The following is a 15,681-nucleotide window of genomic DNA, read 5'->3' on the forward strand; positions in this document are numbered from 1 at the left end:
TGTTTAATTAAGAATCAGGGAGTAATTTAGGAAGTAAGTTTAAAAATATATTTACTTACTTTATAATCATGGATTGGTTCACAGCAACAGTAGCAGTAACAACTATGCAGGCAAAATACTTTTATTTACAATATAACCAGCTTCAGGCCTGGGCCTAAAGGTGGGGCAAGCAGAGGCATGCCTGCATCCAACACTGGTCAAAGGAGCAGAGAGAACAGGAAGTACTATATGCTGCTTCCTCCCCAGGAGAGGAGGGGAAATGACATCACACAGAGCCCTCTCTGTGAATTGCATTTCTATGGGCTGAGTATCTGGCTATCGGCAATACAACTCTGTGGACTTAGCCCCTTCTCATGCTAACTAGCCAGAACATGCACTTGTTGGGTTTGGCTGCTAATTTCCCACAGATTGTGCCAATGTTCCTCCTTGCACGGAGGAGCGTTACAGCATGGCCACTGCGTGCAGCAGCAGTGATAGCCGTTCAATCAATGTTTAAAGTGCCTTCAGTGAAGGAGAGTCCGTCATCTCTGAGGGAGTCCCTTCCACTGTCAAACAGCTCTGTCAGAAAGTTCTTCCTGATGTTTACTTGGAATCTTCTTACTTGTAATTTGAATCCGTTGGTTCAGCTCCTACCCCCTGGAGCAGCAGAAAACAAGCACTGCTCCATCTTCCATGTGACAGCCCTTTAGATATTTGAAGACGGCTATCATATCACTTCTTGGCCTTCTCTTCTCCAGGCTAAACTTACCCAACTCCCACAGCTGTTCCTCCTAAAGCTTTATTTCCACTTGCAGGTATCTGGCTTGCCCACGTGAGTTCCAGTCCATCATGCCACTCTCCCTTTTATCTCTGACCAGGAACTGTGTGATTTTGGTGTCTCCATATCCTGTTCTCTGAAACAGGTTGGCTCCTAGCCATGTAACTGACTCTGCACACCCACAGGGTGTGACTTGTGTTTCAACATACGTGCGATTGGGGACAGAAAGTAGATTGAACTGGCATGGAGCTTAATTCTCTTGTTCCCTGCAAAAGCAGCAATGTAGGAATTGAGCCGCCAACATTTTTACTGCCCTGCTCCTGCAAAAAAACCTTTTCCAGACATAAGGATATACACAGAGATGGGGAAAGCTCTGTTACATTTGTGCTTTTCAGGCTGTTGTTAAAGGCGCTGGGGAGCAGACCTTGAAAACCTTTTTCAAAACTGTTCCTCATAAGGCTTGGTTTCCAGACTCTTGATAATCTCTGCACATGTTTCAGCTTGTCAATATCCTTCTTAAATTGTGGTGCCTAGAACTGGACACAGTATTCCAGGTGTGGTCTGACCAAGGCAGAATAGAGCGGCACTATTACATTCCTTGATCTGGACAACTTCTGTTGATGCAGCCTTGAATTGCATTAGCTTTTTTTGTGCTGCTGCATCGCACAGTTGACTCACGTAAGCTTGCGCTCTTCATTAAGATCCTGATACGCCCTCCATTCCACTCCCCTTGCCCATCCACAGCAATTCCAAAAAAGAACAGATTTTATAATTAATACTTTATTTAAAACATTTCTATACCACCTCCCACATCGTCTCAAGGTGGTGTACAACAATATTAAAATACATATCAAAACATTAAAATGTGGGAAGGAAACACAACTGAAAATCTAGGGTAGCTTTATTCTAAGACCAAACAGCACCAGAATCCTGGGGGCACGATGTGGTTTTAAGATGTGCAAAGTAATGAGGTTTAGGCATATTTTGCACTCTCAGAAGGCAGGTGGTTTAATAGTGTGGGTGCCACCACTGAAAAGACTCTCCCTCCAGTGGCTGCAAACTGTAGCTCCATAGGCTGCAGCCCAACAAGAAGAGCCTCAGGTATCCTGGTACCAAGTTGCTTAGGGCACTAGAAGTAATTACCAAAATCCTTAAAAGCCTGGCCCAGCAGCCTGTTTGCAGTCAGTGCAACTCCTTGGATTAGTGTAACATGCGCATGTTGCCCCAGCCTGCAGCCGAATTTCATAGCAGCTGCAGCTTCCAGAACAGCCTTCAGGGCAGCTCCACATTGTGTGTGTTGCAACAGTCCAGTCTTGAGGTTACCAATATAGGGGTCACAGTGGCCAAGCCAACCCTGCCCAGGACCAGGCACAACTTGCTTATTTACCTAATAATTCCCTTCCCTTTACCTTCTATATAGAAAACCAGAACAACCCCTTTCCATATATTCTATTTCAGCCCTCCCCCCATCAGCCCTAGTCAGCATGGGTATCAACACATGTGCCTGGCATATTGAACACCACATGTACCTCAAAGGCAAGCATGGCCAATCTTTGCCCTCCAGCTGTTTTGGGACTACAATTCCCATCATCCCTGACACTGGTCCTGCTAGCTAGGGATGATGGGAGCTGTATTCCCAAAACAGCTGGAGGGCCAATTTGGCCAAGCCTGCTGTAAGGCATGGGCTGTCTGGGGAGTCCCAGAACTGAAGGGCCACAGGTTTGCTACCTTTGCTCTAACCAGTTCTGAAGGATTTCCCCAGCAGCATCAAGAAGCGAACAATCATTTGGCACCAATTCCTCCAGCACAGGTCTGTTAGAATTGCTAGAAAGCTATCAAGCCCTGGAGCCTTTACTATTCCTCATCTTCAGAAAGACTTAAGAGCCTAACAAAGAAAGGGAAAGTGAACTATAAGCAGTGAAGGAACCGGGAAGCAAAAGGGTGAGCGCCATATGGACATTAGGATAACACAGAATCATAGAATTGTAGAGTTGGGACCCTGAGGATCATCTAGTCCAACCCCCTGCAATGCAGGAATGTGCAGCTGTCCCATACGGGGATCAAACCTGCAACCTTGGCATTATCAGCACCAAGCTATTAGCAACTATGTCATCCAGGGTATCATTTATTTTTGGCTAGAAGTACAGATTTGTACCAGGGAAGGAAGGTTGCTATTGCCATTCTGACACCAACTCCTGGAGAACAAAAAGGGGTAGGGGAGGAAAATGGAGCAGAGGGACAAGCGGGAAAGGAGCCCACTCCCCTTAGCTGGCAAGCAGAACTAGCTGGGTCAGGGGCTGGAACAGCACAAGGATCAATCAACTACAGCGGCCCAAATCTAGGGGCAGGGACACCATCACTTAGTGGCACACAATCCCTGCTACACGTCTTCCCCTAGGATTGGAAGCCATCATCCATACTGGCACAAGAAGGAATGAAGGCCTGCACACTGTTCTCCAAGAGCGGGTAGGAAACTGAGCATGCCCCACATTTCCTAAGGAAGATCATGTGGGGAGGCTGAGCTGCCATGGACACTGGCAGCAGGAGGAGCTTGTGATGGGCTTGTCCTACAAGAGGGGGTCTTCAGGGGGACAGGAGTTGGGGGTCAGACCAGGATCCCACCCTCTGAGACCCAACAAGAAGATTTCAGCAAAGGCTTCAGAGAGGCTACTTGCTTTTAGATATAGAAAGTAGCATATGGGCGGGGTATAAATAAAAAATTATTTATTATTTATTTGGTTAATTCTTTTTTGCAAGCTGGGCAACCTTGGGATAGGTGTGGTGAACAGAAGGCAAAAAATTATTGCCTGTTTTGGGTTGCCCACTTATATCCCCATGAGTTGATTGAGAAAGGCATCCTGGTTGGGGGGGGGGAGGGTACTCCACAGCGCACTGTTGACGCAACCATGATGTCACATAGGAGACTCCAAATGAGAGAAGAGGAAAAGATAAATTATGGCCCAAGCAAATGCAGGGTCCAAAAATACAAATAGGGATAGAGGTGTACAGGAACTCAGGATGCTCCCATGAAGATGAGTGTTTTTAAAAGCTCCAATTGATGCTGGAAGATTCAAGACAGGAAAAAGGAAGTTCTTCTTCACAAGCTGCAGTTTTTTAAACTAGGGCATTTGCTCCCAAAATATGTAGTGACGACCCCCAACTTGGATGGCTTTAAAAGGCAAATTCATGGTAGATAAGGCTATGAACCACTCTGGCTAGGTTCTCCCTCCCCTGTCAGAAGCAGCATTCCTCTGAATCTCATTTGGAGTGACCCTCGGGTGAGGAGGGCCCCACTGCACTCTGGGCCTGCTTGTGAGCTTCCCATAGGACTCTGGTTAGCCACCGTGAGAACAAAATGCTGGACTATGATAGGCCTTTGACCCAACCCAGCAGGGCTTTTTTTATGACCCCTTGCAACAAATCTGTTCCTTGGAGGCAAGCTGTGACCAGTGGGAAGGACTCAGGTTCTTTGCGAAGCCCAAGATATCCAACCAAGTGCAAATACAGTGCTTTAGACTACTTTTTTTAATGTCTCTTTTCAGGGTAAAATTTGGCTGACTCATCTTCCTGCCGTCGAGTCCGGAGAGTGCTTAAATAAAGTTAGGAGAGGAGACCAAGTGCAAACATGGCAGATTCCAGAGTGTTGCTTGTAGTTTTGCTTCCAACAAGTCCTGTAAAGGCGCTGCTCTACTTCACAGTTTGCAGGAGGCCTGTGCCACTTTCGAATTGGTCCTCCTGTTCAACGCCTTGCAAATAAAGGTTCCTGCATCCAGAAGTTTCGTGAGGTCCACACCCTTCATAGGGAAGAAAAAAAGAGACACAGCTGCTTACTTATACATACAAATCTGCATTAAATGACGTCAGATCATTTGTCCATCTGGACTAGTACTGCCTGCTCTTTAGACTGTCAGCTGCTGTCCAAAGATTCAGACACTGGTCTTTCCAGCCCAGTAAACGGAGGTCCTCCCACTTTCTTTCCTTTTTTAAAAAAAGGGGAGATGCAGAGAATTGAACCTAAGACCATCTACACCCAAAAACATGTGCTTTTCCTCAGAGGTCACAACCACACCATGAATTTAAAGTACTCCTATACCATGTTAACAACCATGGCTTCCGTCAAAGTATCCAGGGAAATGTAGTTTGTTAACAGAGCTCATTAAAAAAGGTAAAGGGACCCCTGACCATTAGGTCCAGTCGTAACCGACTCTGGGGTTGCGGCGCTCATCTCGCTTTATTGACCGAGGGAGCTGGCATACAGCTTCCGGGTCATGTGGCCAGCATGACGAAGCCGCTTCTGGTGAACCAGAGCAGCGCACGGAAACGCCGTTTACCTTCCCGCCAGAGTGGTACCTATTTATCTACTTGCACTTTGACATGCTTTCGAACTGCTAGGTTGGCAGGAGCAGGGACCGAGAAATGGGAGCTCACCCCATTGTGGGGATTCGAACCGCCGACCTTCCAATCGGCAAGTCCTAGGCTCTGTGGTTTAACCCACAGTGCCGGAGACCCCTATTTCCCTCACAAAGCTACAATTCCTAGAGTTCCCTGGGAAGACGGGTTGGTTGTTAAAACACTCTGAGAATTGTATCTGTAAGGGTCTCCTGACAACTATGCACACCCCTAACAAAATTCAGTTCCCAGGATTTGGGGGGTGGGCAGACTTAAAAGTGGCATAGGAATGCTTTAAATGGATGGTATGAATGTGACCAAAGACACAGCCCTTACTCAGAAGAATATAATTTTGAGGTAGGTAACTCCTCATGCAGTGGAAAACTTCAAACAACCTGTTTCCACCAGCACATATACAACTTTACACACAGTGGCAGATAAAGCTCGGCTGGATGCTCTAGTTAGGAGAGACATCAAGTACAATAGCAGCTGATCAGCCAACGAGGGCCACAGACACCCATCTCTATCAAAGCAAAGCCTTGTACTAACTCCCAAAGCCAAGACAAGTTTGTCCCCCTCCTATGACCAAGTACTTACAGTGTGGATGCCAAGACCGTTCAACATGTACACCATGTCTTCTGTTGCCACATTCCCAGATGCTCCTTGGGCATAGGGGCAGCCACCAAGGCCAGCGACTGAGGAATCGACCACATTCACGCCCATCTGCGAACAGAAGCAGAGACGTCCTAAGGAAAAGTCCTGCCTGGTCAGTCCAGTGAAATAGCAACTTATGTGCTGATTAACTAGACCAGGGAGGTGGAAGCAGTGGCCCTTTTCATGTGGGTGGTTCCTAGCTCTCATCAGTCCCAACCAGCATGGCCAATGGCCAGGGATGAGGGGAGCTGTGAGCCAACAACTGGGAAAGCCACAGGTTTCCCATCGCTGAATTAGACTGAAAATCCAGGTAAGGGGTTCTGCCTCCTTTTTCTTTTGCAAAAAATAAATAAAATAAAATAGGTTGCCTCCCTTTCTTCCAGGGTATCAGAAATTCTTGTATGATTTGGGGAAGGTGGGTGTATGCTGGAAAGGCTCCTAAGAGCATTCCTTCTGCGTTGATCCTGTTTTATATGTAGTCCGAATGCCTTTTGTGGGGCCAAAACATGCCCCAGGGACCCTTTTATCCATTCCAGGTCACTGAGCTCTTTGGAGAGTCACTGTTAGTGGTCCCCCATGGCTCAGATGCACAGCTTATATGTGCCAGGAGCTGTGCATTCAGAGGACCTGATTTTATAGAACTTCCTTCCAGCTGAGGTCAGGCAGGTCCCCCCTTTGTTACTACTTACTACTGGAGACTGTTTTGTATTCCAGCAGGCATTTTAACAGAATTCTAATCTTTTGTTTGTTTCAATTGATTTTTATCTGCACTGTACTGAGTTTCTTGTACATGGCTTACAGGCAATTCTAGTTAAGCGATACATAAACTGCCAAAATAAATAGATAATCTCTATCCCAGGCAAGATTGGCCAATGACCAGGGCTTGTTCGTGGCTAGCATGTGGATTGGATCGGTTGATTTGCTCCACCCATTTTAGTGAATTATGTCTTGAGCTATGAAAACAGAGAGGAAGTCACCTGAAGCGCTACCAGCGTGTTGGCGAGTGCCTGCCCGTAAGTGTCATGGCAGTGAACAGCCAGGGCTCCAAGAGGAACCTCCTTCATGACAGCAGAGAGCATGTCCTTCATGTTGCCGGGGGTCCCAACGCCAATGGTATCACCAAGGGAAATCTCGTAGCACCCCATGGCATACATTCTTTTTGAAACCTGCAGCAGAGAACAGAACATTTACAGAATTTCCAACACACGAAGCTGCCTGACACCAACTCAGACCACCGTCTAGCTCAGTGTTGTTTAGAGCAGTTTCCCAAACTTTAGGTCTCCAGCTGTTTTTGGACTACAACTCCCATCATCCCTGACCACGGGTCCTACTAGGTAGGGATGGTGGGAGTTGTAGTCCAAAAACAGCTGGAGACCCACGTTTGGGAAACCCTGGTTTAGAGTGAGTGGCAGTGGCTCTACAGGATCTCAGACAGGGCTGTCCCCAGACCTACTTGGAGATTGTAGGGACTGAATCTGTGACCTTCTGCTCAGCAAAGCAGGTGCTCTACTACTGCCCTTCCCATGCAGACCTACCATTTAAAGTTTGAGCTACACAATGTAAAGAGCACAGGGACAAAGCAAAAAGCGGGAGCCCCTGGCTGAGTTCCATCCTCCCTTTGCATAACATATACTTCCGTTCACCCCATGTCTCAATATTACAGTGTGCGTTTTCCTGCTCTTCGCATTGTTGGCTGCTGGTGGTGAGGATAAAATACATGCAGCTGCCTTTTACTAAGTCAACCCATTATTTCACCTGGCCCAGTACTGGGCTCTTCCCAGCCCTGCACTGCTGTCAAAACACAGTGCAAGGTGAATGGGGTGTGTGTGTGCCTATATCACATATATACACATACCAACTTAATACAGGGCTGCCGTTTGGGATGGCAGCCCTATGCTCTTTGCAAAGTGCAATTCCATCTTGAAAAAGGCACCTTTTGCTTTTTCCACCTGTGCAATGAGAACTGAAATGATGGCAGCTGCAACACGCAGTGCTGATGCATGCCCCTCTACTGACTGAGGTTACCAAGAATATCAAAGATAGAAGGGATGCCACAACATCCAACTGCAACATATACTCACTTCTGCTACTTTAGCAGGAGAAATCTTGCCTTCATATGGGCAGCCAAGGACACAGGAGACATACCTGCATGCATAGGGGAAAGAACAGGCATTATTATACCCAATACATGCAGGAGTTTCAAATGCCTTTTACACAACCAGAACGGCAGCCTCAGACCACCAGCCTCACACGTGACCTATAAATCATTTGCAGAATAAGAATAGCTCCTAGGGATTTACGGCCAAGCCTGTGGAATGAAAACCTCACCACAGCCTGTTATGTACACCAGAATCTTCACTCCATCACATAAAATGTGAAGAGCTCCCTTGCTCACCTACTGGGGAGCGGCAGCTGTTTCCTCACGTAAATGGAAGACAGCAACCGATGGCCACACCCCCAATTCTGGCTTATCAGGACCGCATTATGGAAAGCTCCTTCAGGCCATCTCAGAGAAGATCCAGTATTTTGGTTCTGAATCCCCTCCCCTCTCCCAAGCTTCACCAGCCCATTTGTAAATGTAACAATAATAAATAAATCACGGTAGATTAGCAGGTAGAGAGGAACGCTCAACACCTCAGTTAGCACATGGCCCTAAAGCTTACCCTCGGACCGGGATGCCGGTTTCTTTAGCTGCACTCAGGACGTCACTGAATCTGTCCAAACTCTCCTCAATGGAACAGTTGATGTTCTTCTTTGTGAAAAGTTCTGATGCTGCCCCGAAGATTGACACCTCCTTCGCTCCTGCTGCCACCTGCCAATACAGGGAATATGCCCTATATATCACTCCCTCTGATAAGTCAACTCAGGTGGTGGTGAGTGACAACAATTTAATTTTCAAACTCAGGTGGTGACTGCAAGCAATCTTGATTTTCTGCTTATCTTCTAACACAGGGGTCGCCAACCTTTTTGGATCGGGGGCACTTTTCGAATGTTGAGAAGTGCTGTGCAGGGCCAGTCACAAAATGGCTAGGGGCAGCGTGGCATAACTCAAAATTAGTTACTGTACTTTTCCGTGTATAAGACTGTGTTTATTTCTTTAAAAATCATGCTAAAAAGTGGGGGTTGTCTTATACATGGGTAGTGCATAGGGTGGATGTTTGATTGGTTGCTGCCGCGGCTGTCAGTCACTATTATGCGTGTTATTGGTTGCTATGTCAATGGGCAGTGTTGATTGGCTGATATCTTGGCAGCTGGGTGGGTGACTGGCAGCTTCTGCTGGCAATGGGACAGACGGGAGGCTGACTTAGCATCGCGTGTGGGTGAGCGAATTTTGGCAAAAAAAGCTCAACAACTCTGAGCAATCTACTCCCTTTTTCTAAAATGTGAGGGGTAGTTTTATACACGGGGGCGTCTTATAGAGGAAAAGTATGGTACCTCCCCAACAACCTTATGCTAACCATGGGACGTCAGCTATGTCCGGCTGCTCCTGGTTGTGGAAATCACATAATATTGATTCTACACGTATAAATGATGTTGCTGTGTAATAACAGAAGGCATTTCACAGCACCAGGTGGCAACATCACACTCGCTCTCATTTCACAGAAATTGATTAGAAGGTACCTGAACATTTTGCCCCAAAACTTTCTTCCTATGAGGAATAGAGACTGGATTGTTGTTGTTTTTTTTATAAAAAACTTAGTCTCTGGGACACCTGCCTGGGGCAGCAGTGAAAGCCTTTGCAAGGTGCAGGGTAGGGGACCTCTGCCTTAGTGGGATGGATCTGATCTATTATACGTATTATTGGCACAAGCACTTTACCTTTACCTATTCTTCTTTTCACTTGTTTTTAAAGTTCCTATTTGTAAGTCACCCTGAGTTCACCTTTCTGGAAAAAATTGACTAATCAATACAATCAGCAAATAAATAATGTACAAAAATCGTACCAAAATGGGTCTAGTTGACCCGATTTAAGGCTATATTGAACTAATTGAGATTCCTGTGATGCTGGAGAGGCTTTCCCCAGCATGGCCTACAGGTTTTTACATATACAAGCACCTTCATTGAGTTCAATTGGGGGGGGGGAGATGTGCCTCCTCTATTTAAATAAATGAGCTGCCTGTCCAGGTGCACCATACCTGGAACAGGATATGAAATTAGTCATAGTTGTGTATTTCTCACTACTAAAGCCATGACCTCAGAGCTTCTGCACTGCCATCTTCCTTACCGCTGCTTGGAAGCCTTTGAGGTTGGGAGTCAAAACCGGGTAGCTGATCCCAGGAACCTTCCGAATCCCTTGCATGACTTCAGTATGATCAGCCATCTAAGTTGCAAAACGAAGAACGTAAAAGACAGGATTTTAATTTTCCACTGCAAAAGAGGGGAGCACCTTAAAGCTTCCAAACCCTCGCAGATCAAAATGAGAAAAAGAAATAGGATTGTTAGGCGGCAAATGAAAAGTATTTTTAAACTGTTGACAAGACTTTCCTCAATGAAAAGCAGACTCCTCTTGCAAGCTCTGCTTCCATTATTAGCTGGTTTTTAAAGAGGGACTCTAGCTTTCTGAACGTTTTACAATAACAGACAGCAGCTTTGAGAACAATGCTCAGTAATCTACAAAGATCAGAAACTTTTTATAACAGAAACAACCCTCTCTGCATGCTGCTGTGTTAAATTGCTGCATAGCCACATTACGCTTAGCAGACCTGGGGGGGGGGGGGGGGGAGTCCTGAGAATCAGAGAGTGGCTCCCAGCTTCCCAGACCTGCACTAAACTATAGTTTGGAATTACCTATATGCAAATGCAGCCTATGAAAGAAACCAAGTTGAGATACAGTAATTTATCTAAGCCACCCAGCAAGGTTACGGGAGAAGCAGGGACCCGCTCCCTTCACTGCAACCCACTATGAGACTCACATGCCATCAACGTGAATTTGAGGATAACCCATACTGACCTGAGGAATCCATTTGGGAGACACAAAGCTGGTAGCTTCTATGACCGAAAGACCCGTTTCCGACAGCATGTTGATTAAGTCAATTTTCACATGGGTGGGGACGATGTTCTACAAAAAGAGAGAAACACATTTCCCACTTATAGCAATTCCACAATCCCTTCCAGAAAGTCTAATCAAAACCTTCCCTGAAGTAGAATAAAAGTGGCTTCGAAGGGTTGGGAAAGGCCGCTGAGGTGGAGGATCACAAACTGGAAGGCAAGAAGGATGCCTCTTATTGGAGACAAGGGAGTGGAAATGGCTGGGATCCTTATACAATGATCTTATTATAATTTTTTACAGATAGGTGAATTACCACAACCTTTTTGCATTTCTTTAATTTTTATACTGCATCTGACCTTGAGCTTTTGAGAATGGAGAAGACTAAAAATCTCCTATTATAATAAACAATAAATACGTAAGAACCGGCTACCCTGAACTCAGTGGAGCTGACATTGTTAGTCAGTTTTGCATCACTGTGAGTATTGTGCACCACACAGCCTGCCAGAGGGACAAAGATTTCCTGTTTTGCAACGTGGTAACGCTGGACAGACTTTGCAATGGGTAAACATTCACGTCAAGCCTTAAACAAACTCCCTGGCGCTGACTTTGTGTATTGGGAGATATTTTTCTCTCTCTCTCCACAGTTACCGTAGGTCAGAACTTGTACTGTTTTACCTAGTCGGCTACCTGCAATGATTAAATAGCTTTAGAAGAGGATCGGAGAAATTCAGAGAGGAGAAGTGGTCTATCAATGGCTGCTAGTCAAGATGCCAATAGGCAACCTTCCAGTTTAGAAGCATTATGCCTCTGAATACCAGTTTCTGTGAAGCAAAAGCAGCAGGAGAGGCCCATTACTCTCCCATGGGCTTCTCAGGGGCACTGTGTTGGCCACTTGGGAATCTGGGTGTGGGGCTAGACAGACCACTGGCCTGATGGGGACGTATTCTTGGTATTCCAACAGGATTTTTCATTATGCCTTTATGAAGTCAGTATCTCTATGGGGTGCAGGTAAGACTGCTAAAATCCCCCAATGGAACTTCCAAGATATGGTTCACAGGCATAAACAAAACCATACACATCCTACAAGCTGCAAAGGCTCCCACTGAAGCCAGAGGCAGACAGGACAATTCTGACTCCAGGCCGGGCTCTTGCAGCTTCTCCTCCTAGTACAGAAATCCTTCGATATTTCTGAATTGTGCCATTTCAAGGCAAGAGCTGGTAAAATGTAGTGGCTAAGGAGCTAAGCTTGCTATGACCCAGGAAGTGCCCAGTTCAAATCTTGCCTCTGCTATGGAAGTAGCCTTCGGCAAACTATTCTCTGAGCCTCAATCTCCCATTTGCAATACGGGTACAACACCACTGACCTACCTTACATGTTTGCTCCTTTGAACAAAGATAAGGTATGCAAAAGCATTTTGAGCAAAGAAAGAGGGACATAAATACTAAATGTTATTGTCAGCATCACTCATTAGGGTGCCAGTCTCCTGATCACAATGCCGCTTTAAATCCTTAAAAATTGAAACTATCAAGGTCTGTGTAATGTGGAGTGCTTTTCAACCCAGAGCGTGCAAACATACATACTACTGTGCATGCTCATATGAATCTGATGAAATGCAACAAAGATCACAAAATGTTAGATTAGAGCATGTTATGAAATGTTATCTCTCCAGGTGCTCCTTATGATGGTCCATGGCATCTTTGCATCATCTGTGCGGTAGGATGTACCCATTTCACAGACTGATTTAATTTATATAAGCTGCTGTATTGAAATGAACAAATGAGAAATTGAGCAGCAGAGACTGCAGTTTGCCCAGGCCTAAGTCTCTGAGGTGAGTCTAATGTGACCCACCAGCCTGGACTGATGCATTTCTAGTGATCAATATACAGGAATTGCCAGAAACAGACAAAGTAGGATGAAAGGGTGAGGATGGAATTTTTGAGCTGTGACCCATGTTCTAGTTGGCAGCAAAATCAAAATAGGGCAGATGTTGAAAGAGCAGGTTCATGAGAACAAATTATTGTAGATTTCAGGAACAAGACAAATAGCTTATCAAGAGTCATTTACCTTTTCATTTTGCAAGCCATCTCTTGGACCGACCTCAACTATTTTCACATATTTGGGTAGCGTACCAGCTGCTGTTGAGCTGAGCTGTAGAGGGGGAAAAATGATAAATTTATTTATTTACAACTGGGATGAACAATACATTTTCACAATGTTCTTATCAGTCAACATGCCTAACGAATAATTAATGAAAAGAGATATGAAATCCATCTTGGTACAGTACATAGCTAAACTAAAGGATGTAGCGATGGTCCCCGATTTGAATGGCTTTAAATGGGGTTCAGGACAAATTCATAGAGGTTAAAACCATTTCACGGAGGGCAAAAACCAAAATATAGAGTAGATTCAACTAAGCTTGACATCTGCCCTTCTAGCATTTTGGGAAGGGTGGGCAGAATGTAGACAATGATCTACAGTACTGGTAGATCTCTGACAGATTTATAGTAGATCAGCAAGGACTCCCAATTGTTTCAGAACAGCAACAACAAAATGTCATCCCTTACATCCCGGAGAGGGGCGGGAATCCTAATATCCTGAAATGAAGAAAGCTTAAAGTGGAATGGATTTGTGCGTGAAAGCCCACCTCCAAATGATTCCTCATGCCTCACAGCACTTTATTCATGTATTTCCCCAGAGACCCCTGGGTAAGTGCATCATTTAAAAAAACCCCTATATTCCTGTACATACATACATCCATAAAACATGTTCTTATTCAGTGATTCACAAGTTAGTAAAAACCTTTGGGACTGGTCTTTGGTTTTCTGGAGAACTTGCAAACGAAACGGACCTCTACCCATTCTCCGGCAAAAGTGCAATTGTTGCTCTCGCCAGTCTCAATCTGCGCGCCTTTGCAAGTGTTTATCTTGCACACTGGGCTGCAGCTGGTGGAGCTCGGGAGGTTGCAGCTCAACAACTAACCTGAAACGTGCCCTCCCCACAGGCCCTACAAGCAGCCTGTCTGGGGACGATGTAGAAAACATCTGGAGGTGGCCCCTGCCGTTCGCAGGCCACCCCATAGCAGCTGCCAGAGCAGCTTAGGGACGCGGCTCCCCACGGAGAGCCGCCACAACCGCAGCGCCCGAAGCAGCAACGTCCCACTTCCCAGCCTGGACCCGTCCCAGCTCTGCTCTCCCGCTCACCGGCCGCAGCGAAGCCACCAGCCGCGGGAGCGCCCGCTTGGCCGCCACCATGTCGCCACTTCTCCAGCGAGAGTCCGCGACTAGAAGCAGGTCACGTGACGGCGGGAGGGCTTTGTTCCTCCACGTGACCCTCTTCCCTCGATGCGCGTGCGGCGGAGTGGGCGGCGCTGGCGCTGGCGCGTTCGCCTTTCCAGCAATGTCGCCACTTCTCCAGCGAGAGTCCGCGACTAGAAGCAGGTCACGTGACGGCGGGAGGGCTTTGTTCCTCCACGTGACCCTCTTCCCTCGATGCGCGTGCGGCGGAGTGGGCGGCGCGGCGCTGGCGCGTTCGCCTTTCCAGCAATGCGGGCGGGGCTTCACCTGGTGAATCTCTGCCTGACAAGTGGCCGAGAATGGGAGACCCCGCCACGGGAGGGGGGCGGTTTGTTTTATGCCCTTTGCGCTTGCGCCTGAGCATGTGCAGAGTGCCTCCCTCGCCCCTGGCGGAGTAGCAGTGGCTGGCGCCGCCGCGCAGCTGAGAGTGCGGCATCCAGAACCAGAGCATCCAGAACCACACCAACAGAACCTCGACCAGGAACTTTCTATCTTCTACCTAAAATACACAAACCAGGAAATCCAGGACGCCCCATCATTTCAGGTATTGGCACTATTACAGTGGGTGTCTCCGGTTATATGGACACTGTTCTGAAACCATATGCCATCAGTGCTCCCAGCTATGTACGTGACACCACAGATTTCCTGAGGAAAATACAATCTTTAAATAATCTTCCCAACAACACTATACTAGCTACTATGGATGTGGAATCTCTGTATACCAACATCCCACACAACGATGGTTTACAAGCTATAAGGAACACCATTTCAGATAAAACCACAGCGGACTTTGCCACCAAACTCTGCCAATTTGTCCTTACCCACAACAACTTCAAATTCGGTGATGACCTGTTCCTTCAGATCAGCGGCACAGCAATGGGCACCCGCATGGCCCCACAGTATGCCAACATCTTCATGGCAGATTTAGAACAACGTTTCCTAAACTCCTACCCACTCAAACCTCTCTTGTACCTGCGATACATTGATGATATTTTTATCATCTGGACACATGGTCAACAGACCCTGAACACCTTCCACCAGAAATTCAATGATTTTCACCCCACAATCAACCTAACAATGAATCAATCTATGCAAGAAATACATTTTTTGGACACTACTATAAAAATACAGGATGGGCGCATAGACACCACCTTATACCGTAAACCAACTGACCGACAAACATATCTACATGCCTCTAGCCACCATCCCAAACATACCAAACAGTCCATTGTTTATAGCCAGGCACTACGTTACAGCCGTATCTGTTCCAATTCTACAGACAGAGACTCTCACCTAAGAGATCTACAGCAAACCTTTTTAGAACTAAAATACCCAGCAGATGAAGTTAGACAACAGATCAACAGAGCCAGACTGATACCCAGAGAGAACTTGCTGCAAGACAGACCCAAAAAAGAAAATAACAGAACTCCTCTAGTCATCACATACAGCTCCCAAGTTAAAACAGTACAACGCATCATCAGAGATCTACAACCTCTCCTGGACAATGACAGTTCTCTTTCTCAAGCTCTGGGAGGAAGACCTTTCATTGCCTACAGACAGCCACCCAATCTTAAACAACTCCTAACCCACAATAATA

At 46.4% G+C, this 15,681-nt stretch overlaps 1 protein-coding gene across 2 annotated transcripts; it reads right to left on the reverse strand.

The window, feature by feature from the left end:
• Positions 1-4,264: 4,264 nt before the first annotated feature.
• Positions 4,265-14,142, reverse strand: HMGCL (3-hydroxy-3-methylglutaryl-CoA lyase). Of its 2 annotated transcripts, none has more exons than XM_028738877.2 (9): positions 13,992-14,142; positions 12,856-12,939; positions 10,752-10,859; positions 10,026-10,121; positions 8,464-8,612; positions 7,882-7,945; positions 6,778-6,966; positions 5,744-5,869; positions 4,265-4,551 (listed from the first exon to the last, which is right to left on the reverse strand). In XM_028738877.2, the coding sequence occupies exons 1-9, from the start codon at positions 14,040-14,042 to the stop codon at positions 4,450-4,452; spliced, it is 969 nt and encodes a 322-aa protein (XP_028594710.2). In that variant the 5' UTR covers positions 14,043-14,142; the 3' UTR covers positions 4,265-4,449. The 2 variants fall into 2 exon arrangements, with proteins under 2 accessions (XP_028594710.2, XP_077788086.1); XM_077931960.1 differs by lacking the exon at positions 13,992-14,142 and adding an exon at positions 13,771-13,947.
• Positions 14,143-15,681: the final 1,539 nt, after the last annotated feature.

Source organism: Podarcis muralis, chromosome 7 (assembly GCF_964188315.1).
Source record: "Podarcis muralis chromosome 7, rPodMur119.hap1.1, whole genome shotgun sequence".
NCBI classification, from domain to species: Eukaryota; Metazoa; Chordata; class Lepidosauria; order Squamata; family Lacertidae; genus Podarcis; species Podarcis muralis.

Bases quoted from the DNA above. Each gene is read 5' to 3' on its own strand.
- HMGCL (XM_028738877.2), bottom strand. From the start codon at position 14,042: ATGGTGGCGGCCAAGCGGGCGCTCCCGCGGCTGGTGGCTTCGCTGCGG. The intron at 12,940-13,991 runs GTGAGCGGGAGA...CCCCCTCTACAG, and splicing joins TGGTGGCTTCGCTGCGGCCG to CTCAGCTCAACAGCAGCTGG. The intron at 10,122-10,751 runs GTCAGTATGGGT...TTTGCAACTTAG, and splicing joins CTCCCAAATGGATTCCTCAG to ATGGCTGATCATACTGAAGT.